The sequence below is a fragment of the Lactuca virosa genome, chromosome 1 (genome assembly GCF_052849685.1).
Source record: "Lactuca virosa cultivar CGN04683 chromosome 1, Lactuca_virosa_CGN04683_v6, whole genome shotgun sequence".
NCBI lineage: Eukaryota > Viridiplantae > Streptophyta > Magnoliopsida > Asterales > Asteraceae > Lactuca > Lactuca virosa.
In genome coordinates this window covers 16,312,194-16,334,929 of record NC_136426.1, presented here as the reverse complement: position 1 = coordinate 16,334,929, position 22,736 = coordinate 16,312,194, and the positions used below count along the sequence as shown (strand labels likewise).

Genomic DNA, 22,736 nt, shown 5'->3' with positions numbered 1-22,736 from the left:
AAAGTTATTTCTTTTGAAATATTGATATGATCAACAACAAAAACTATTAGCATTAACAATATTAAATCCCATTTTTTTTACGAAACAATAAATGATTTGATAATTGTTATTGAACCAATACATAAATGGTAGGTAGAAGATACATTTGATGTGGTGACTTGTGATCCACGTCCTGTTAGTTGAAACTTGAGATCATATGTACCTCATCATCCACATCAATGCTCATATATGTCATTAAATGTGTTCATCAACACTAACACTTCAACTCACCAACTCATATATGTCATTTAGTTGAAACTTGAGATCATATATACCATTCGACATTTTTAGAGATATAAGTTTTTAAGTCTTTTGAAATTATCAATTGGGAGTACGTTGTACTTTCATATAAATGCATAAAAATGGACGAAATATCTAAATATGTCGTAATAATAACAAAATTGATTAATTTCATATCTCATTGATCCATCAAACAAATATACAAACGTACAAGAGAAATCCGGCTAAATATATACATATAAGGGCCAAAGCCCGTTGGGCTAACTAGACACGAACCATGTATAATACATACGTTAACAAATATAAGTTACAAACCAAACTGTCCTCATACTTTTCGGTCATTAGAATGGCTAATAGTGTCACTTGGCATTAAAACATATGCCAAAAAGATAAAATTCTCAAGCTTGAATATTATGCATGGGTTAAATTCTCAAGCTTCATTGGTGCAAATCAAACATTTATTTTTCTGTCCGTCACGTGTTCGATAAAATGTCTAAATGAGTTTTCAAGTGTTGCAGCCATTTTAGAACTCAAGAAGATGTATAGTTTCTTCCCAATGTGGCTTTTCATTGTGCACTCCAATCTTTTGTTGGAGTGTCACATTTTACTTTGGATTTCTGTTTCTCATTCTGAGCCTCCCCTTAGGCTTTAATAAGATTTGTTTGTTTGTTTTATGGTGTCTTCTCATACATATGCGAACGGAACTTGTTCGTGTCCTTTTCGGGGGGTTTCATTGTTGCTCGAACGATAAAGTTGGCGGTAGAGGCATCTCTCGTATGATTTCTCATATCAAGAGCTTGCACCTGCCTACGGATGAGCGTAGAGCTTTGTTGCGAAAAGCTATTTCTTTAGACCTTGGACTGTTTATGTCAGCGACAACAACATTGAAGGAGTTTGGTCAATAAATATGTGGAGATTGTATGAGTTTACATGCCCTAAGCCGCTCATGTCGCCACTCATATAACCAAACATGGTTTTTTGTTCAAAACGGTGAATGTTGTTAGACGTTAGAAATTAAAAGCTCCAAAATACTCTCTGCAAAACACGAATCCATCTTTATATATATTATTAAAGGTAATTTTGTCTTTTGAGTCAAAGAGCTAAAAGTGCAAGTATTCATGCATCATATACAACTTTTATTTTTTAGTTATAACCCTTATACTTTTATGAATTATTCAAAAACAATCCAAGTTACAAAATAGTACCTAAGCTCTTAAAAGTGATACTTACAATGCATAAGGTACAACTTTATTTTACAGTAATGGCCCTTACATTTTCATGGATTATTCAAAAACCATCCAACTTATAAAAATAATCTCCAAACTCTTTTCAAATTTACTTATAATGCACATTGTACAACTCTTTTTACAACTATGGACCCTACATTCTTACAGATTATTCTATATATATCCAATTTACAAAAATACTCCATAAACGCTACTCAACTCTTGATAAATCACTAAATGCCAATTTCTTTTAATCTTTTATTGTTTTTTTAAAGTTGTGATATGATGTACTAATTTAAATAATTCACATGCTTAATAAGTAAGAAAATAACACGTAAAAATTTGCGGCAAAGTGAAAGCTCAAATACTAGTTTTTATACAAAAGTAAGGTGCTGTTTGTTTTTTCGAAGCGAAAATTCATGAAGTCTGCGGACCACCTCTGCAATCCTCTGTAGCAGAAGAGGTGGAACAAACAGCTGCAACTTATAATAAAAAACATGTTTGTTTTTTAACATCTACAGACTGCTGCAGTAAACTGCAACTTAAATAAACTAGTTTTATACACTGAAAATAGTTCTCATCACCAAAATTTTAATAATTCTAGTCTTAAAACATTGAAAGAATATTAAAAAGAACATGTAAAAAAATAAAAATATAAAACTTAAAAAAAAAACTTACAAAAATATAAAAGAAGCTAACAGTTTTATTCTAGAAAAAAACTAATTTTAAAAAACATTAAAAAGGAAAAAAAACGTATTGCAAACGATGTCTACAAAGTTCGTAAAAAATTACACATGTTAAAAAAGATGCAACTGAAACTGAAAATATTATTAACAGAAACGGTAGAAAAGTTAAAAAAATCAAAGTTTTTTTTAAAAATAAAATCAAGTTAAAAAAATTTGTGGAATCTATAAAAAGAAATTTTGTCCAATCCGTAAATAAAAGTTTTAAAAAATCAAAGTTGTAAAAAAAAAGTTAAAAAAAAAAGTTATACCAAATTTCTAGAAAAAAAACTTGGAAAAAATGAAAGCCGAAGAGGTTTGAAGAGTCAAGTAAAGTGCTGCGCCATACAGCACTTAGAAAATGGTTTGAAGAAGCACCTAAGAGTTTTAATATAATTTTTTTAAAATTTTAAAAATGTTTTTCATGTTTTAAGGCAACCAAAAATAAAAATGCTAACATTTATTAATACAAAAAGTATTTTTAATAATAAAAAGGTGAAAAAAAAGCTAGGCGTTGGAAATAGAAATTGTCTCGTCATTATTATTATTATTATTTTTCCATTCTCTCTCTCTCTCTCTCTCGCTCTCTCTCTCTCTGTGGCGGAATTCTTCTCTTTTGCCATCTTTGACTCTGAACCTTCTCGGACGCCACCCCCTTCTTCAATTCGGTTCTTTCCTCTGCCGGAGCCGCCACCGGTAATTCGTTTCAAACATCTTTGGTCTCTTCACCGTTTTCTAGATACTAGCCGGCGTGAGCATCTGAAGTTCCCCTATTTCTCCTAAACGGTGGTTGAAGACTTCAAAGAGAACTGAAATGCTTTGATTTTTAACTGATCATCTAGGCGGTTTGTAGATCTGAGGGGAGGAGTTGGTGCTTTCTAGGGTTTTGAAAGGAGTTTTGTATATTTTTATTGTGCTGTTACGACTATTTTTGTTAGTACTTGTTTTATGAGGGTTACGTGTGAAGTGAAACGTTGATGGTAGTGGACGGACGAAAGTGTGTGATTTCGATTGATAATGACCGGAGATTACAGCGGCGTCTGGTGGCGGTGCTGGTGGTGGTCCGGTGAATTCGTCACATGGAATGGCAGATCTTGTTAGCTACGGTAACGCCGATCGTGACATTGAGCAGGTATATCTTATCAACTCTCTAATACATCTTATGCTAAGATACATAATATTTATTATAATGGAAGTCTTGGCATATTTTTTGGAATAAATAGAAAAATCTAGGGCTTATTAAGAAATATAATGGGCAAAAATTTCATCGGCACCTTGAACGTTGACAAAGAAGCTTGGCTCTGTTTGATGGTGCTGGGGAAGTAGTTATGTTTATAAGTTTCTAGTTTATGTCCTGTGCAAGAACTAAAATTTCAAGATGAGCATTTAGGGTGTACCATTCCTTTATTGGCATAACTTAAAATGGCAATATCTCCCATGGAACCTAAGGTCTTAGCCTCTTAGGTTACATTCTTCATGTGCCACCATGAGGACAACATGTCCTGAATGCAGTAATGGAAGGAGGAAGTTTGTGTAAGAATGACATGAATTCTTCTGGATGTATCATGTATGAGATACCTAACTTTTGTTGGGGATATATGAATTTTATGATTCCCCTAGTAGTCATGGCACATGGAGCAAAAAATGTCTCTAACTAAAAGTCTAAACTAGAAATTAAGTCATGGTGTGTGGGGCATACCTGCCATTTGGCAAACAAAATAAGTTAAAATGTAAGTACAGGGAAATAGATCTAGTAGGAAGGGACATAATAAATTGGATAAGTTTTATTGAGTGATTAACATCAAAATCACAAAATTCATACTAGGTTAAGAAACAAAAAGGTGTAATCTTTTTATTACAAACGAATGAGCATTGGTGAATAAATAAAAGTGACTATCTATCACCCAATTAGGGAAGTATTGTTGATTGAACAATTATTCTGTTTTCACATAATTCTGTAACTATCAATTCCATCTTTCTTATTTAGTCTAACCTTTTTCAGGCATTAATTGCTCTGAAGAAGGGCGCACAGTTACTTAAATATGGTCGCAAGGGGAAGCCCAAATTTTGTCCATTTAGACTTTCCCATGTGAGTTTTTCAACTTGTTATTTTCATTGTACTGACATCTACATATCAATTCTTTTTTTGCTTAATTGCTTCAATTTGAATCTTTAGGATCAATCATCTCTAATTTGGATTTCGGGTAGTGGTGAAAGGAGCTTGAAATTAGCCTCAGTTTCTAGAATTATTCCTGGACAAAGAACTGTGAGAATTCCACAATCTTTTAAGCATGAATTACACATCATAATGCCTTTTGGTTTCTTGCACATGTTCAATAAATGGATCTTTTGAGTAATGTTTTTCTTAATGATCTGTTACTAGGCTGTTTTCCGGCGTTATTTGCGTCCTGAAAAAGACTATCTTTCATTTTCTCTCATATACAACAACGGGAAACGATCTCTTGATTTGGTGAGTAATTTACTATTGTCAAATGAATGATGAATCAGGTAATTTGTTTTTAAGATTAAGTGACCTAATTCTCTTATAATTTAGATCTGCAAGGACAAAGTCGAGGCTGAAGTGTGGATAGCAGGCCTCAAAGCACTGATTTCATCTTGGCAAGGAGGGCGTTCCAAAATTGATGGATGGAGTGACGGAGGCCTTTACCTTGATGTATGTTTTCCTCCCATTTCTTATCAAGCTAACATTACCATAAATTATCTGAAGAGTTTGTGTAAATTATAGGCTTAAATGCGTATATATGCACAATGTTTCACCTTTTTCCCAATCAATGCAACAAACTGGTTTTTTTTTTTTTTTTTTTTTTTTTTTTAATTCAAAATATGCAATGGCGTTTCAATTTAGGACTAGGAGTCAAAAGATGCAAATTTGCTGCATAATTTGGTAAAAAGGCGAAACTTTGCTGCATAATATGTTAAAAGAAGTGAAGAACTGTTACATAATTTTGTAAAGAGTTGAAACATTGTGTTGCACATTTCAGTCATCGAATGAAACGTGATTTGCATTTTTCGTCCACAGTATGAAATTCTATTGCATAAATATGCGTTAAACCTAACTTGATATTTTAAATTGTCGCTAAAAAACAATATTTTTTCATTTTGGTATGACTATCAATTCTTAATGTAACACGCTTCATCCGTACAAAATCCACTTACATGGTATTTAAGTTAATTATTCTTGTAGCATAATGATAAAAAACATAAATATATTTGCTATCTTTAAGGCATATTCTTGGATATTGTTTCTTATTTGTGTTATTTATGGTCAATTGATTTCAGGATAACAAAGATCTAGCATCAAACAGTGCAAGCGACAGTTCAGTTACTCCAGACGTTTCTGTTAGTTCAAGTTCAAACCCAACTACTTCTCCCAAAACTTCTTCCAATTTTGAAAGGCCGCATGCAGTTTTGGACCAAACAAACATGCAACTAAAAGGTTCAAGTTCCGATACTTTTAGGGTTAGTGTCTCTAGTGCACCAAGTACATCCAGTCATGGATCAGGCCCAGATGACTGTGATGCTTTAGGTGACGTGTACATATGGGGTGAAGTAATATGCGAAAATGTCATCAAACTAGGCCCAGATCGAACCATAAACCCTTCCAACACAAGAACCGATGTCCTTCTCCCAAAACCCTTAGAATCCAATGTCGTTTTAGATGTTAATCATATCGCCTGTGGGGTCCGCCACGCTGCCCTAGTAACCCGCCAAGGCGAGCTTTTCACATGGGGCGAGGAATCGGGCGGGCGGCTCGGTCACGGGGTCGGGAAAGACGTGACCCAACCGCGGTTAGTGGAATCTTTAACGGTCTCAAACATCGATTTTGTCGCATGTGGTGAGTTTCACACATGTGCGGTTACTTCCTCCGGTGAGCTTTACACGTGGGGTGACGGGACCCACAATGTCGGGCTTCTCGGGCACGGGACAGATGTCAGTCATTGGATCCCAAAAAGAATCTCCGGTCCACTCGAAGGGCTTCAAGTTTCTTCGGTCACATGCGGGCCATGGCACACCGCTTTAATTACATCCACCGGGCAGCTTTTCACATTTGGTGACGGGACGTTTGGTGTTTTAGGGCACGGTGACCGGGAAAACTTGTCCTACCCGAAAGAAGTCGACTCGCTTTCCGGTTTGCGAACGGTGGCTGTGGCATGTGGTGTCTGGCACACGGCGGCTGTGGTCGATATTATTGTAACACAATCCGGTTCCAATGTTTCTTCCGGAAAGCTTTTCACGTGGGGTGACGGGGACAAAAACCGCCTTGGACATGGCGATAAAGAACCGCGTCTCAAACCGACATGTGTCCCGGCTCTCATCGATTACAATTTCCACAAAGTTGCTTGCGGTCATAGTTTGACCGTTGGCTTGACCACATCCGGACAGGTCTACACAATGGGAAGCACAGTGTACGGTCAACTCGGTAACCCGCAATGCGATGGGAAGCTACCGTGTTTGGTCGAGGGTAAACTCGTAATTTCATCAGTTGATGAAATCTCTTGCGGTGCGTATCATGTTGCGGTGTTGACTTCGAAAAACGAGGTTTTTACATGGGGGAAAGGGGCGAATGGAAGGTTAGGCCATGGAGATATCGAAGATCGCAAAACACCGACTCTTGTTGAATCTTTAAAGGACAGACATGTAAAATACATATCTTGTGGTTCAAATTATACTGCAGCTATTTGTGTTCATAAATGGGTGTCTGGTGCTGAACAATCTCAGTGTTCATCTTGTAGACAGGCTTTCGGGTTCACTAGAAAGAGACACAATTGTTACAACTGTGGACTTGTCCACTGCCATTCTTGTAGTTCAAAAAAAGCACCACGAGCTGCTCTGGCTCCAAACCCTGGAAAACCATATCGCGTGTGTGATTCCTGTTTTACTAAATTAAGTAAAATGGCTGAAAGTGGAATCAATAGCAGACGGAATGTGAAACCCCGGCTTTCGGGAGAGAACAAGGACCGGCTCGATAAGGCGGATTTGAGATTAGCGAAATCAGGGGTGGTGTCTAATCAAGATTTGATTAAGCTTTTGGATAATAAAGCGGCTAAGCAAGGGAAGAAAGGTGACACGTTTCTTGGTAGATCATCTCAGGCTCCATTGATGCAGCTTAAAGATGTTGTGTTGTATGGTGATTTCCGGCGTGCGATTCCGAAACCGGTTGTGACTCAGTCGAGTGTCAGTTCCCGGTCTGTGTCACCGTTCTCGAGGAAAGCGAGCCCGCCACGTTCTGCAACACCGGTTCCTACAACTTCGGGGCTTTCGTTTTCTAAAGGTGTTTCTGATAGTTTGAAGAAGACAAATGACCTCTTGAATCAAGAAGTTCTTAAGTTGCGTGCACAGGTATGTTTCAAAAGGACGTGCTAATTTGTGTTTTGTTTGAGCAATATAAGAGTTGAATGCAAAAATTAGCAACATACTTTCCTTGATATGTTTATTATAACATCCTACTTTCGTTTCTTTCTATTACAGCATTGTACGTTGAAAAGTCTACCCAATTACTACAAGTTATAACTTATAACAATACATATCATCCAACGACAAAGCAATTTTATTGCTATAATTGGGTAGAATTTTCAAAGTAGAAAATAGGATGCTATAGTACACAAATAAATGCAAGTGTGTCAGTTCTCATAGATGAGCATTTATGTTTGGATCTATTGTTGTTAAGGTTGAAAGCTTGATGCGAGAATGTGATATGCAAGAAGTAGAGCTTCAGAAATCAAGAAAGAAATCTCAGGAAGCCATGGTGTTGGCTGCAGAGGAATCTGCTAAATGTAAAGCTGCAAAAGATGTGATTAAATCACTAACAGCTCAGGTGAGAACCAAGTTTGTTTATAATTGAGTTGAGTTGCCTGTTTTGTTTGGTTGTGTATAATATAATAATTAATATATTATATGTATGCAGCTGAAGGATATGGCAGAGAGATTGCCAGCTGGATCGTATGACTTTGAGAGCATACGGGTAAAGTCAGCAAGTGTGTTGGAGCAAAATGGTGTTCATTATCTTGATGCCAATGGAGAAGAAGATATTTCGACACCAAATGATAATAGCCGCCGGATCCCGGATTCCTTGACCTCTAATAAAGTTGAGAATGAATATCCAAATGGAGCAATGCATGTGACAGAGGAGGCTGTTGAAAGCAAGGATTTATTGTCACCACAAGAAGATGGAAATAACAGTTTGAAACCTCGGAGTCCTGTTCCTGTCAGTGTCCCCAGTGAGACAACAGCAACAGCAACAGCTGGTGGTAGTAATCAACAACAACAAGTGGAGGCTGAATGGATTGAACAGTATGAGCCTGGTGTGTACATAACCCTAGTGGCTCTCCGTGATGGAACTAGAGATCTCAAAAGAGTCCGCTTCAGGTATGGTATATTCTTAATAAAATACCCTACCTACTTACACTTTCTTACCCATAATAGCAATTATTTGTAACAAAAATATAAAGGTTATATATTTCCCATATTGGTGTCGGTGTCGGGATGTAAATACATTGCTTGCTATTATGTACTTAATATGTATGATGGGTAAAAAATAAAAATAAAAAGGTTGTATTTATATTTACAGTCGAAGGAGATTTGGGGAGCATCAAGCGGAGACATGGTGGTCGGAAAACCGTGAACAAGTGTACGAAAGATATAATGTTCGTGGATCATCATCAAGTAGTAAGTCATCTGTTTCTTCAGCACCAACTGCCGGCCCTCGCAGGTCAGCTGAATCTCCCAAGTATTAGATCACCACCACCGCATCTACCGGTGTAATTGTTTCATGGATCATGGATGTTAGCAAAAGATAGCGTATGTGTCACCCCAATTTTTTTAGTTTTTATTTCGTATAATATATATATTATTTTTGTAATTGATATCTAGTGGGGGGGTGCAAAAATTGATTTCACTCAAACACTTGCTTGCTGTTACCATGCGTCTCGTGCTTTAGCCTACCTTCTTTTTCCAGGTGAACCAGACCGTCATAAATTGCAAATTAGTAGAGTAGGTAGGTGTCTATTTAGGGCATGTTTGTCAAAATAGCCGGACAAGTAGTAGGTGTAAGTTTAAGTTTTTGAAAGATGAAAGAAAAATTATTCAAAAGATAACAACTATAAGCTATTTGAATTACCTTTTAAATCATTTGTTCTAAAATATAAGTTTTAAGTTCATATTTCCAAATAAACAGCTAAAAGATTTTAGAAGTTCATTGCGGGTTGATCCTTGAGCCTGTTTAATTTTTTAGATTAAACAATTAAACATATATTTATTAGAAACAAGAGAGTACGGACTAATAAGTAAACATATGATATTTAGACCTCTTAGACTATTCTCATTCACAATTAAAACCAACCCAACTATCTATTAAATAAATAGTTTCTCTCTTCAACATACTCAACCCAACTAAGCCTAACTTTTTAGCAAACCAACTCAAACTATTTTTTTATTATATAAATAGTAATCAACTTTAAGATTATTTTTTATTCTATTAATATTTATTAGAAAAATTAAAAAATATTTTATTTAGTTCTATTAATAAATTATTTATTTTAAATATAAAACTTAAAAATATTTTATCTTTATAAAACAAACTTAATAAAATAGATAAACAAAGTTGCAATCAAAACATCAAATACAAGATTACAGATACGGAAGATATAAACTACATAATTATCCATCAATGCCAAATTTTTGCCATATATTAATTCCAATCGTTTTTTAGAATGTTATGAGATTCTCTATTGCGAAGTTGGTCGTATAACTGGATAAGTCTGCAATTCGTTGAGTGAAATATTCTAAATTTTGATCGTCATCTTCAATATATGTTCTTCGTTTCCGGTTTGTAGGTCTGTCATTTAGAAATTCGGATGGATCATAATAGTGAAGGTATGTACAACGTTCATCATCCACAATCATATTATGAATGATAATACATGCAATCATAATTTTCCCCATCATATCCTTGTCCCACAAAAGACATGGGTGTCGAAGAAATGCAAAACGAGCTTGTAGAACTCCAAATGCTCATTCAACATCTTTTCTAGCGGCCTCTTGATGTTCAACAAACAACTTGTGTTTTCGAAGTTGAGGGGAAGGTATTGACTTTGACAAAAACAACCTATGAGGGATATATGCAATCAATGAGATAATATGCCATATTATTTTCCCGACCATTCACGATATAACTCACATTTGGTGCCCGACCTGCTAAGGCATCATCAAAAATAGGAGACCGATGGAGGACGTTAAAGTCATTGCACATACCTGGTGTTCCAAAGAATGCATGCCGTATCCATAAGTCATACGACGCAACGACTTCCAAAATGATTGTTGGTTTACCGCTTCTACCTGCATATTGTCCAGCCTAAACAGCGAGACAATTTTTCCATGTCCAATGCATACAATCAATGCTTCCTATCATACTTGGAAATCCACGTTCCTCTCCCACATAAAGTAGTCTTACCAAATCAGCTTCATTTGGCCTTCTAAGATACTTTTCACCGAAACAAGAAGAACACCTTCTACGAACTTTATTACAACATCCCTTGTTACAGTTTCACTCACTCTCATATATTCATCTTGTGCATCCGATGATGTCCCATACGCAAAGACCCGCATAGTTGCCTTACATTTCTGCAATTTTCACTAAGCTGTTTAAAACGACCTCTCACTTGATCTTCGTTCCTGCTATTTAGCTTTTTTGGATTTTCAACCCGAGCGACATCATATAGTTGCTTTATTTGTGCCCACAAAGATGCTTTTTTCTGGTTTTTTTCCACGCTCTTTATCTTCACTAGCAAAACACCATGCTGATATTAAAACGACATCTTCTTCAACATCTCATTTATTTCTTCGTGGTTGTTTTTCAGTATTTTGTGATGTTTGAAGATTATTTCTGACATGATTTTTGTTGGGATTTGAAAAAAACGGAGAATTTTCAAAATACTGAGCATTAGAACAATTTTGAGAGTCTCTAAGATTTATATAAAAATTTGGAAACTCACCATCTATATTTAGAAAATACAAATAAAAAGGGATTAAAATACAAAATGAGGATTGGATATGAAGATATATGATATCATACTCTTTTTATAGGTAAAAAAAAAATTACGATTTTCAGTATTTTTTTATTTTATTTTTCTGAAATGGATAATGTTAAATTTTATTAAATATATAATTCTATCCTATAAAAATCTAAGGTTTAATTGGTATGAAGCCACGCGGTATAAAGTAAAGAAAAGTAATCACAACTGGCTAGTTGATGTGTCCACTGCGTTGGTGGGTTTTGTCCCAATTTCTTAATTTTTAATATTATTTTCACACCCAACTAGGTTTTTTTTGTCACCAATGGGCATGACCTTGGTTCTTTCATGTGACTCACGAACTTGAATTATACCTACGAACCTTTGAACCCTTCTAACTAAATGGGTTATGCATGTCGTGTCGATGTTTGTGTCTATGTTTGACTTATCCAAATTAGAGTTGAAAAATACGACATAAATATTTATATAGGTTGTGTTCGGATTGAACTTTTTGACACCAATCTAAACATGACAAGATTGTACCCCTACTCAAAAGGACATGATCCTTGGAGGCTGAATGTCGACCCATTCATCCATATCCTAGTCACCTAGTGGGGTTCCGGATGCTAGGTTTGGTTCATCAAATGTCATTATATATTTTAGTAAGTCTTCTAGCTTTTGAAATTTGTCATATTTTTTTTATATATTTTTTATTTTCTTTCTGTTTGTTTTTTATTCGTTTTGTATACTTTTGGCTTGATTCTTATTTTGGTTGATTTTTGACAAAATTATACAATCGGCCCATGTTGCTTACCGGAACTTAGTTAACTGGGTACAATTATGAAAACTTTTACGTGTTTGTCTCAGGAATTTTTTATCTTGTACTAAAGCTCAAAAACTAAAACTTTAAAGTACATACCTTTTTACTAAAATACTGCGGAAGCTTTGTTACAATGGTGGTGGTGGTGATTGTAGGTGAATGGATTCGATGATCCCAAACTTAGAACTTATGCCCTTATATAGATGGGCTTACAAACTATTGGACAAGAATAAAAACGTAAGCGATGACGTTTAAACAAGGGCCATTATTTAATTTGTTACATGTGGCCGACAATCTTGATCATTATAAAGATACTTTTAACAAGTGGTGGGGACTTCTTGAAGATTTCTGAACATCCAAACAACTCAACTTTTGAAAACCCATGATATGTGAAATAATTTCACATACGGGCCCTTCTAGCTTTTGGATAAATGTATGGATCCATGGGACGATTCAATTTTATCGTTTTTAGACAATAATCATCCCACCCGGGGTCCACAATAAAAATTGAATCGTCATCACGGTTGTCACTATCTTCTAGAAATCATTTGCTGTTGTAGCGGCATTTGTTTTCTTTTTGGTTATTGTCTTGGACTTCCATGGGCTTAGATATTATTGCGGCCCAATCGTTGTGCGAGGGCTTCCAGTTCGATGAGGATTCTTCGGGCTTCTTTGTTTTGGATTCGAACATCTTCCTTTTGGTCAGACCAATGGTTGTCTTTTGTTGATTTTCCAAAGCAGACTTGAGCTTTGCACTGTATGATTGCTTGTAAATTTCGCATTGCTTTGATCGCTTCTTTTGCTGCTGATAATTCGATATCTTGGGCGACTGATCTCCATGCATCAGATTTATCCATTCTGATTGGGGTTTGATTGGCTCTAAGCTGGTATTGTCCGTACATTGCTCCTGGTTCTTCCAGTGTGAAGATTGTTTTAGTAAAGATTCTTGGGAGTGGTTGAAAGTCTTCATGATTTCTTCGCAAGTAATCTTCATATTCTTCTGAGAGGCAGAAGGGGATTGTAGAACTTCCTCCACTGAGTAAAGGGCTGCTGCTGCTAACCGTTTCATTTCTCCTGTGCATTCTTCAAAACAAAGGTTAACAAGTCTTGAGAGAGAATCAGCTAGTGTATTATGTTTCCCTTATATATGCTCTATGTTAATCTTGACGCCTGTTCCTGTGACTGCATCTGCAAACTTTATCCACCTGACCCTTGAGGATTTGTTGCTATTAGCTTTGTTGTAAAAGCTAATAATGGCTTGGCAATCTGTCCTTAAAGTGATTTCTTGTTTATTAAGGTAGTAGATTTTTAGTTTCTCCAGAGTGTTGATGCAGGCATTGATTTCAGCATCAATTATGGATTGGGTTGTTGAGAACTTGCCACTTGCATATGCACAAATCTTTTCTGAGCTTATTGGTCCTTCCTTTTTGTTCTTCCATTTGACTATACCTCCCCATCCTTCCATACATCCGTCTGTTTCTAGGATGATATAAGCATCTTCAGGTGGTATCTCAAGGTCTGGGAGATTCTGAACTTGCATCTTGATCCTTTTGATTAACTCATAATCAGAGGGCTTCAATCTTTTGTCTCCATGAGCATTTGTCTTTTCGTACAGTGGCCTTAATAGTATCCCAAGTTTTGGGATATGATTACGAGCATAGTTAAGGATTCCTAAGAATGACCTTAACCCCTTCTTTGTCTTCAATTCTTCTTCGTTGAAGTTCACAATCTTCTTTATGATGTGCGGTTGCAACCTTATTATTCCTTATCCTACGACTACTCCCAGAAAATCTATTGTTGGGACTGCTATCTTCATCTTTGTTGGAGATAGGACTAGGCCATTATCCTCACATATTTGCAACATCTTTTCCAAGTGCTTTGCATGTTCTTTTTCGTTTTTTGAGAAAACCAGTATATCATCAATATATACTGCGATAAATGATTCTGTTCCTCTGAAGCATTTATCCATTTTTCTTTGGAACACTGCTGGGGCATTCTTCAAACCAAATGGCATAACTAGCCATTCATAAAGTCCTACAGGTACTAAGAATGTTGTCCATGGTATTGATTCTTCATCCATGGCGACTTGATGGAACCCTGATTTGAGATCAAATTTTGAGAATATTTTTGCACCTCCTATTCTCTTGATGATCGTATTTATGCCTGGTAAGGAGTATTGGTCCTTGTATGTGTTGTCATTCAAGGATTTATAATTAAAAACCATTCTTTCTTTCCCTTTGACCTCCTTTCCAGTTACAAGATCAATTGTTGTTCCTGAGTTTACGATCATTGCCATCGTTCTGTGTCTGCTTTTGCTTGGTCGAATAGCACCAATCTTGAGTAAACTATCAACATGTATTCTGAATGAATCTTCCATTGCTGGTGTCACATGTTTTAGTGGTCGATCTTCAATTGTAATGTCTGGATTTATAATATCCAGTTTACAAAGCTCACCATTCTTCTTCCAATGCTTTAAAGGTTCTTCTCCGATGTATCCTTGGAGCTTTAACCTATTAATGACAGGTTTAAACCATTCTAGGAATGCATTGTTACCTTCTTGGTTGAAATAAATAGATTCATTTATTTCAAAGAAATCTTCTTCACTAATTTCAAGCTCAGTGATGGCAACTTCAGCAACCTCAGATTGCTCTGAAGTTTTGATCTTGGTAACCTTCTTATAAATAGTTATCTCATCACCTTCTATACGAATTCCTCCTTTCATGGACCTTAGGAAGTTGGTACCTATCAGCATTTCAATGCCATTGCTGCCATGCATATCAAATGCATATATAAGGGGAATTTTGAACTTGTTTCCCTCGATGAGAAAATAGCCTTGCTTTATTTTGTGAGTTGCTTGCTGTCTTGAATTTAAACCATTAAAGAAAACACTGTGGTTTAAAGGTTCAAGTGCTTCTTCTGGAATAACCTTCTTGTTTATGCAGCATGCTGATGCTCCTGTGTCTATTATTGCGCCGATCCCAAATGCTGGGAAATTAGGGATATCAAACTCAACTTTTACGTTGTAAAGTGAGTTAGTTATCTTCCTAACTTTTGGGTTTGATGTAGCATTTTCAGAGTAATGAATCTCTGCTTCCATGAAGGGCCTTGCTACATGAAGTTCGCTTAACGGTGGGAATTCTTCTTTAGGGAATTGAGACTTTTCCCTTTCTTCCTTCCTTTCTTGTAGTTGCTCCTTCAGCCTTCTTATTTCTTCGTTCTTTTGTTCTTCAAGCCTTACTTGTTCAGCTTTAAGCTGATCGATTATCTTAAGAGTATCTGTGAGATCTTTTGTTAGCAAGCCTTTTTCAAGCTGCCATGCTTCCTCTCTCTTTTGTATTTTTGCCTTGGTCTCATAAAACTCTTTGGCTTGATCCTTAATCATCTGCTGCATTTGCTCCGTCTTCTCTTTCAAAAGTTCTTTGAGAAGCTTTATTTCCCTATTGGTAAAGTCACTTTCTTCTTCCGGCTTAATCTGCTGTTTTTTCTTAACGTTAACTGTTTTGCCAAGATAATTTTTGGCGCAAAGAGCACATGTTGTGAGTTGGCACTTGGGACAGTTAAGTCTTGACACGTCTGTGGTTAGTATTCCACAGTAATAACAGATCGTGTAATTTGTGACTATGTTTTCCTTCCAATCATGCTCACAGTTTTTACTTTGAGCTGACAATTCTTTGCTTGATTTCCACGATCCTACGGATTGAACCATATCTGCTATTTTTGTTGGTGGTCCTGGATGGAACATGAAAGCATAATGACTATGTTGGATATCCTCTCTTTCATCTTCGCTGCTACTTTCATTATCTTCATGTGTTATTGTGAAAGCTGCTTCTTCAAATGGAGTATCTTGGACCATAACACTGATGCTTTGATGGGTATCGCCTTCTCCTTCTGATATACTATAGACACTGGTGTCATCAAAGTCTGCTGAGACAATGTCCCAGTTGTCATCAAGATCCAGTTCTTGATAGACAGCTGATCTTGCAATGTTTCCTTGCTTGCTTTTGCAATCTTTTGCGAAATGCCCTTCCTTTCCACAAATAAAGCATTTGCATTTCTTGACTCGTCCTCTGTCATCTTTGTACTTTCTTTTGAATGGCTTTACATGAGAACCATGTGGCTTTCCTTTGTAAGTCTTCGACTTCCTCATTCCATACTTTTTCCTGTTGTTTTTGTAATAACCAGGAATTGGTATGGCTGAACAAAGAGATAAATCTTTAAGCTCTTTGGCAAGCGCCGCATCTTTGCATATTTCTGAGATGAAAGTATGAGTGAATTTGATTGTAGGCAGAACTCCTGAACTTAGACCAGGGTACCTGGCTTTAAATGATTCTTCAACTTTCTTGGATAGAGAAGGTGGAAGTTTAGCAAAAAGTTTTTCTGTTGTTGAGGGGAAGTATAGCCTTCCAGACTTTGTTACTAACTGCCTGAAATCCTCCAAGAATGTCCACAAGTTCTTGGTTTCTTCACAAGTTATTCTGTCTAGATCTCTGTAGGCTCTGTCTTGTTCATCAGTTGAGCCTCGGTATGGATCTTCTAACAATATTAACTGCCTAACTTGTGATGTTATATTCTGTGGTTTATCTGCGATTGCTTCAAGGGCAGCATATACATCTGGTATGCCGTTCGCCATTGTTGCCACATTAACTTTTCGCTTTCTCCAAGAAGATTTTCAATAAAGGCTAATTTTGCTTTGTTGTCAGTTCATGTTTGGCTATTGAGACTATTGATTGTTATAGACTCCCATCGTGCTATTACATCTGACCATAAGCCTGGATCTGCTGGTAGAACAAGCATTACACCTGATTCCGTCCATGCTGGTGGCATAGTCCACTGTGAATTATGATATTCACCATATCCTCCATTAAAAATATTGCCTTTTCCTTGAGGGTAACCAAACTGGTAGTCTGGCCTATAAATTGGCTGTGGATTTTGCCGTGCTGGTGGGTAGACAGCTGGTCCTAATATTGCATCATCTGGAGGTTGATAGCTTGCACCAGATCCTGCGTCATTTGCTGTTGGAAAAGCATGTTCTTCATGTTTTTTGACCATTTGTGCTGCCATTTGTTTAAAGTTGCGAAATTTTGGGTATGGCAGATTGTCATCATCTTCTTTGGAAAGATGAAGAATTGTATGGTCCTCACCATGCTTCGCTGCGAATGGGTTTTCCCATTCAGACTCTGATCTTTGTGTGGCGAGTTGGTCATCCCATTGTGGCATATATTCATCAAGAAAATCTTGTTGGTTTTTTGAAAATTCTTCTCGTAGGACAAGGATCTTTCCACCACTTCTTTCATCATCATCCCAGTCACTTGTTTTGTCCATAATTGTCACTTTTCCTGGGGTAATTTCATCATTTGGGAATCCATCTCCCCAGCCAGTTGCTGCAATTTCTTCTATTGAAGTTGTGCTTACTGAGGTATCGTAGTTGACATAATAGTCCCATTTTCCAGATGGTTCACCAAGAGTTGACCATTTATGTTTTGATCGTCTTGGCTTATTGGAACGTCTTACTGTGTTTAGTGGCTCATTCTCCAAGATCCTTGCTTCATCCAGACATTCTTCACATAAACATATATCACAGGGGATATGTTTTGTCTGAGGTGTTTGAAAACATACTCCTATAAAATGCTCTTCATCTTCGTCCAAATGATCGTTACCTAATACTTCTCGATCATTCTGGTCAACAAAGTATCTTGCTGGTTGGGGGGTTCGGCGATATCTTTCAAATTGGAGACTTAATGATCTGTTAAGCCTTTCATGTACCGCTACTCTTGATGGTACACTTACTGATGTTTGCTCAGATGACTTTAGATTCCAGCTCATTCCTTCAAGCTCTTCTATACTCCTTCTTTCACCAGAAATTGCCGTGATGCCATTTATTGTGAGATGGTCCACAACATTTTCTACACTATATTGGAATCCCATATAGCTAGTGTTTGATAGCCTACCCGTCATGGCTATTGTAATCAAAAGATTACTTTCGCCGCGTTGCCAAGTTTCATACCCATGAGTTTGTATGACAACTTCTACATGATTATGGAAGTCCTCAATACTTAGAACCATATCAGGGAACATGTAGACTAGCTGCGTTCCTGCAGAGAGGTCGACTTCCATAGTTCCAATGATTTGTCGACTATCTTCCCATCTAGTGTCCCGAAGGACAACTAGAGCATTTGTTCCCGCACTTCTCCGGTGGAGTGCATGTAGCCTGATCATTAATATTCCTAGGTGAATATGCTGGAGCCCTGAAGTTCTTAAGTTCTGGTAGCTTTCTTGGTTACACAGCCGAAGGTTAACTTGATTTTCTCCAACACATAGGATTCTTTGCTCAGAGTAGTGTTCATAGACTCTGTGTCTTGTAGTACTTCTATTGTTTGAATAAAGTACCTCTGCTGGAACAAGATTTGCCCTTCTCTCTCTTGATATTTCAAGTTGTCTTTCTGGATCTACAACAGACTCCAAGGTGCGATTATAGCTGTTTCTTCCAAATACTCTTCTTGTTGCCCTAGCTGCTTGAAATCTGTTTCGGGTCATTTGTCGATAACCACGAATTTGATCTTCTTGAGTTGGGAGTTCTGTTTGAGTTTGTGTGGAACTCCTGTTGAGGATGCTAGGCCTTCTGAAAGTCATTTCTTTGATTCTTTCCCAAACTGTTCTTTAAAGATTTTGTTAGGATCTTCAAAGACGTAGATTTACCCGTTACTTTTCTTTACTGGAAGTTTCCCACTAATAGAGAAATTATCAAGTCTTTTAGTTAAGCTTGATATTGAGTCTTCAAGATCTGCTGGCTGAGTATTTTGTTTGATAACAGTTTGAACTTCTTGTTTGAGCTTGTCAAACTTTTCTTCAATCTCAATCAGTTTCTGACTTTGTTTAGTTGCTAAGTAAAGCAAGGTGTTGTTTTGTTTTATAACAGCCTTTACTTGGCTAACTAGAGCTTCTTTGTAGTCGGTTGTTTTTGCAAAACCAACTGCTGGTGATTCAAAGTCTTCAGTGGCTTGTATGGCTTCCTGATACTCAGTAGTTGCCTTTTGATTGGCAATACTCATCCGGTGATGAGCCTCTTGACTTCGTGAAGAAGATTTTCAACCTTCTGGGTTTTATGATTGAGTTCTTCTGTTAGTCTGAGGGCTTCTTTCTCAACTAATTTTGGTTGCTCAACTATTTCTTGAACAAGGCTCAGGACTTCTCTTTTTGTGAGTGGTTTAGATTGATGGATCTCAGTTGAGATTTGTTGAAAGCTTTTTCTGGTTTCACTCTGAGTTTTTCTTAATAACTCCTCACAAGATTCAAGCTTCTCTTGACAACTTTGGACTTTTGACTCAAGATCTTTTTGTTTTTCAGAAATACTTTTAAAATTCTTAAGTGCTACTTTAGAAAAGAGATTTAAACGATTATAAATACAAGCTAAATTATTGGCTAAATCGGTAGTTGTAGGTTTAGAACTATTTTCTTTAAAAATGATATACTCAGGATCCACAGTTCGTGAATTATCGTACCAATTTTGTATCTCTTGCTCAAAGCGATCGGACATAACATAAAAACTTCAAAGGTTTATATTTACAAACTTGTTTTAGGACTCACCAAACGGTTAACTTCAAACACTTACCAACTCTTTCGGTACTTTTTAATAGAAGCAATTGCGCTGTCTTTTATCTAAAAACAAGAGTTTTTATGAAGTTTTTAATAGAAATGTTACCGTAGAAATACAAGAAATTGATAAAATAATACATTTACTGTTTTTCCTGAATATACCTTAGGAGTTTAGCCTTCCATAGAGCTAAGAACGTTTTGATTCAAAGCTCTGATACCAAGATAAAAATTACGTTGCCAGGAATTTTTTATATGATTTTAGCTGTTTTATGCGGTTGGTTTTTGGCCTATATAAAAAGTTTTTTTTACTCCTTTTATTTTATATTTGATTTTTATATATGCTTAATTAATTAAAAAAAATAAAAATGGGTCTCTCTCCCAGTCTCCCTCTAGACCCCCACCCACATTCTCACTTTTCCTTTCCCCACGAGTTTTTGGTTACGTGATCTCTATATGACTCTCCCATTTCAAGTCTTAAAACATAATTTGAGTTCAGGTCATGAAAATAAAAATACAACACTATTCTTTCCAACCTAGTCACTTTTAAAAATTCTATGAAATCCTTGAATTCTATCTTTTAAAATCAATATCACTTATTGTTTTTATTTGAGCACGTAAATATACCAACGGATTGGAACTTGAAGATTATATCATTTATGTCAACTGTCACAGGATTGGAACTTGAAGATATATCATTATGTCAGAAACAAAATTATATGTTTACGATTAAACATATATTGCCTAACAATGAAATTCTACTTAAAATGTAAAACCCACTTATAACTTATAGGAATGACCAAAAAGAAAAAAAGTTGTATGATAAAACTTTATTACTTTTTTTTTGTTGAGATACCTACGTGGTGGAACAAATATGAAACTAGGATTGCTATTTAATTATTATTAACCTATAAATACAAATATAATCCATATTTACAATTCTTTCCCAATATTTAACCTCCTAATTTTGAGCATCAAAGTCAACTTTTATTCTTTTCGATCGTCACCTCCGATATCCAATTTTCATCCACCATTCACCATCTTCAATCCCTTCCTTCCTTCCTCCTCCAATTCTTCACAAATCCATTTTTGCTGTATTGCGACACAAATTCCCTCTTCATCTCTATTTTATTATTCGCCATCGCCATCTCTTGTTGGTATCTCGGTGGGGTCCAAAATTGAGCCCCACATGCAACCCAACCAAGCTCCTATATCGTCACACCATGAACAACCGCCGCCGCCACCGCCTCCACCACCACCACCATGGGCGGTGACGTCGCAATCAACGCCTCAATATCAACAATCAACAATGGTAGTACCACCGCCTCTGCACTACCAAACCTACAACCCTCAGATGTTTCCTGGTCAATCTCAACCGGGAACGACGGGAGCACCTCCACCACATTTCTATCACATGCAGCCGGGGGCGTCGTCATCAGGAGCACGGTATCCTTATTCCTTGAGTCCCCGGAGATCAAATCCTGGTCATTTGTATCCGGATCATGAACGAGATTGGTCCACCGGTCTTTTCCAGTGTACCTCCAACATCAAAAACTGTACGTAATCGCAAATTTTTTAATCGTATTTTCAAAATATACATCTTCACTCGGTCATATGAAATCGTTTGATCAATTTCACCCCCAAATTTCAGGTTTCGTTACGACGCTTTGTCCGTGCATTACGTTTGGGGAGATCGCTGAGATTTTGACGGAAGGACATACGCGTAAGTCACTTGAACATTTGCTTTTCGTTCATCAATTCTTCAATCGGAGATTTGAAATTAGTGATTCAATCGAAACTTCCAATCAATTCATTGTTTGAACCCCAAACCACCACTACTGACCACCGTGCAAAACACCTTTTGTTTTCGTTATCGGTTATGTGAGTCTCATTAGATGTATAGAAATTTACAATTACTGTTTTCATGGGGATCATGTCTATACATAAAGAATCCATGAGCTCAGATTCATAGCTCACAACTCGTGTTTGATTCTATTACATTCTACTGTTTGATTGAAATTATGTTTGAACTTTGAAGTTAACTTGTCTTTCACATGGAAATGGATGCAGCTTGGTATGAACCAGCGACATTGTGTGCGTGTTTAGGAGCAGGGAGCTTTGTTTTCATATTCATGTTGTGGTTGACTTTCCCTTACACTTGTCTATATCGTGTCAAAATGAGAAAAAAATACAAGTTAAAAGGAAGCCTACTCGAAGATTGTTTGATCAATGCATTTTGCGGATGGTGTGCCTTATGTCAACAGTATCGGGAGCTTGATCATCAGGGCTTCAACGTTTCAATCGGTACTTGGATCTCATTCCTTCTCCCCACATACACGGGTCGGGTCCACATCAGTCCCATTACATAAGTATTTGGACTGATTAAGGGTACACGGACCATGTATGTTTTTGTAATTATGCATTAAGATCTTCTCACTTATGCACAATTCAATTATTGATTACTTCTTAATTTTGTAAAATGTGGTTTGATAAAAGGCAAAATGAAAGAATCTTGTGCACACAAATCAATGTTACTAGTTTTAAGGTATGGATGACAATTGATAAATAATATACTATTATTTTTGTGAAAAAAATATATAGGATGGCATGAAAACAAGAGGAGGGAAAGTCAAGCAGTGGCAGTATTTCGATTGATACCACCAGAGGAGCAAGAGATGTCAAGATGAAGATTAAAATAAGGGAATTATTGTAATGTCATTTTTTCAAATTAAAAAAGATCATTACAAACCACCGAATTTGATTGCCATGCCATTTCTTTGTATATTATTGGATAACGGTTATAGTTTTACGAAAGGAAGAATTTCATATATGCCATTCTTAAACATCAAAATATCATATTTACCCAACTTAATTTCTAAATATCATATTTACCCTTTATAAAATTTCTAAATATCATATTTACCCTTCATAAAATTTCAAAATATCATATATGTCCTTTTTAAACATCAAAATATCATATATGTCATTCTTAAATATCAAAATATCGTATATGTACTTTTTAAACATTAAAATATCAATAGTAATATCTAAAATATCCTCCATCTACAAC

General features: G+C 36.4%; 2 protein-coding genes across 2 annotated transcripts; both read left to right on the top strand.

Moving 5' to 3' along the window:
- The first annotated feature begins 2,776 nt into the window (after window positions 1-2,776).
- Window positions 2,777-9,165, top strand: LOC145133409 (PH, RCC1 and FYVE domains-containing protein 1-like). The gene is made up of 9 exons (XM_079068354.1): window positions 2,777-3,359; window positions 4,230-4,316; window positions 4,404-4,493; window positions 4,611-4,697; window positions 4,782-4,901; window positions 5,528-7,588; window positions 7,917-8,063; window positions 8,154-8,614; window positions 8,817-9,165. The coding sequence occupies exons 1-9, from the start codon at window positions 3,312-3,314 to the stop codon at window positions 8,980-8,982; spliced, it is 3,267 nt and encodes a 1,088-aa protein (XP_078924480.1). The 5' UTR covers window positions 2,777-3,311; the 3' UTR covers window positions 8,983-9,165.
- An 11,483-nt stretch (window positions 9,166-20,648) lies between these two features.
- LOC145103909 (protein PLANT CADMIUM RESISTANCE 2-like) lies at window positions 20,649-22,519 on the top strand. Its single transcript, XM_079041185.1, has 4 exons — window positions 20,649-21,222; window positions 21,318-21,389; window positions 21,737-21,970; window positions 22,268-22,519. Exons 1-4 carry the CDS (start codon window positions 20,856-20,858, stop codon window positions 22,351-22,353), a joined length of 759 nt encoding a protein of 252 aa, XP_078897311.1. The 5' UTR covers window positions 20,649-20,855; the 3' UTR covers window positions 22,354-22,519.
- The last annotated feature ends 217 nt before the right edge of the window (window positions 22,520-22,736 follow it).

Excerpts from the sequence above, each read along its gene's own strand:
- LOC145133409 (XM_079068354.1), top strand. The coding sequence starts at position 3,312 with ATGGCAGATCTTGTTAGCTACGGTAACGCCGATCGTGACATTGAGCAG. Across the intron at positions 4,494-4,610 it reads TTATTCCTGGACAAAGAACT|GCTGTTTTCCGGCGTTATTT; the intron begins GTGAGAATTCCA and ends ATCTGTTACTAG. Across the intron at positions 4,698-4,781 it reads GGAAACGATCTCTTGATTTG|ATCTGCAAGGACAAAGTCGA; the intron begins GTGAGTAATTTA and ends CTTATAATTTAG.
- LOC145103909 (XM_079041185.1), top strand. The coding sequence starts at position 20,856 with ATGCAACCCAACCAAGCTCCTATATCGTCACACCATGAACAACCGCCG. Across the intron at positions 21,390-21,736 it reads TTTGACGGAAGGACATACGC|CTTGGTATGAACCAGCGACA; the intron begins GTAAGTCACTTG and ends AAATGGATGCAG. Across the intron at positions 21,971-22,267 it reads GGGCTTCAACGTTTCAATCG|GATGGCATGAAAACAAGAGG; the intron begins GTACTTGGATCT and ends AAAAATATATAG.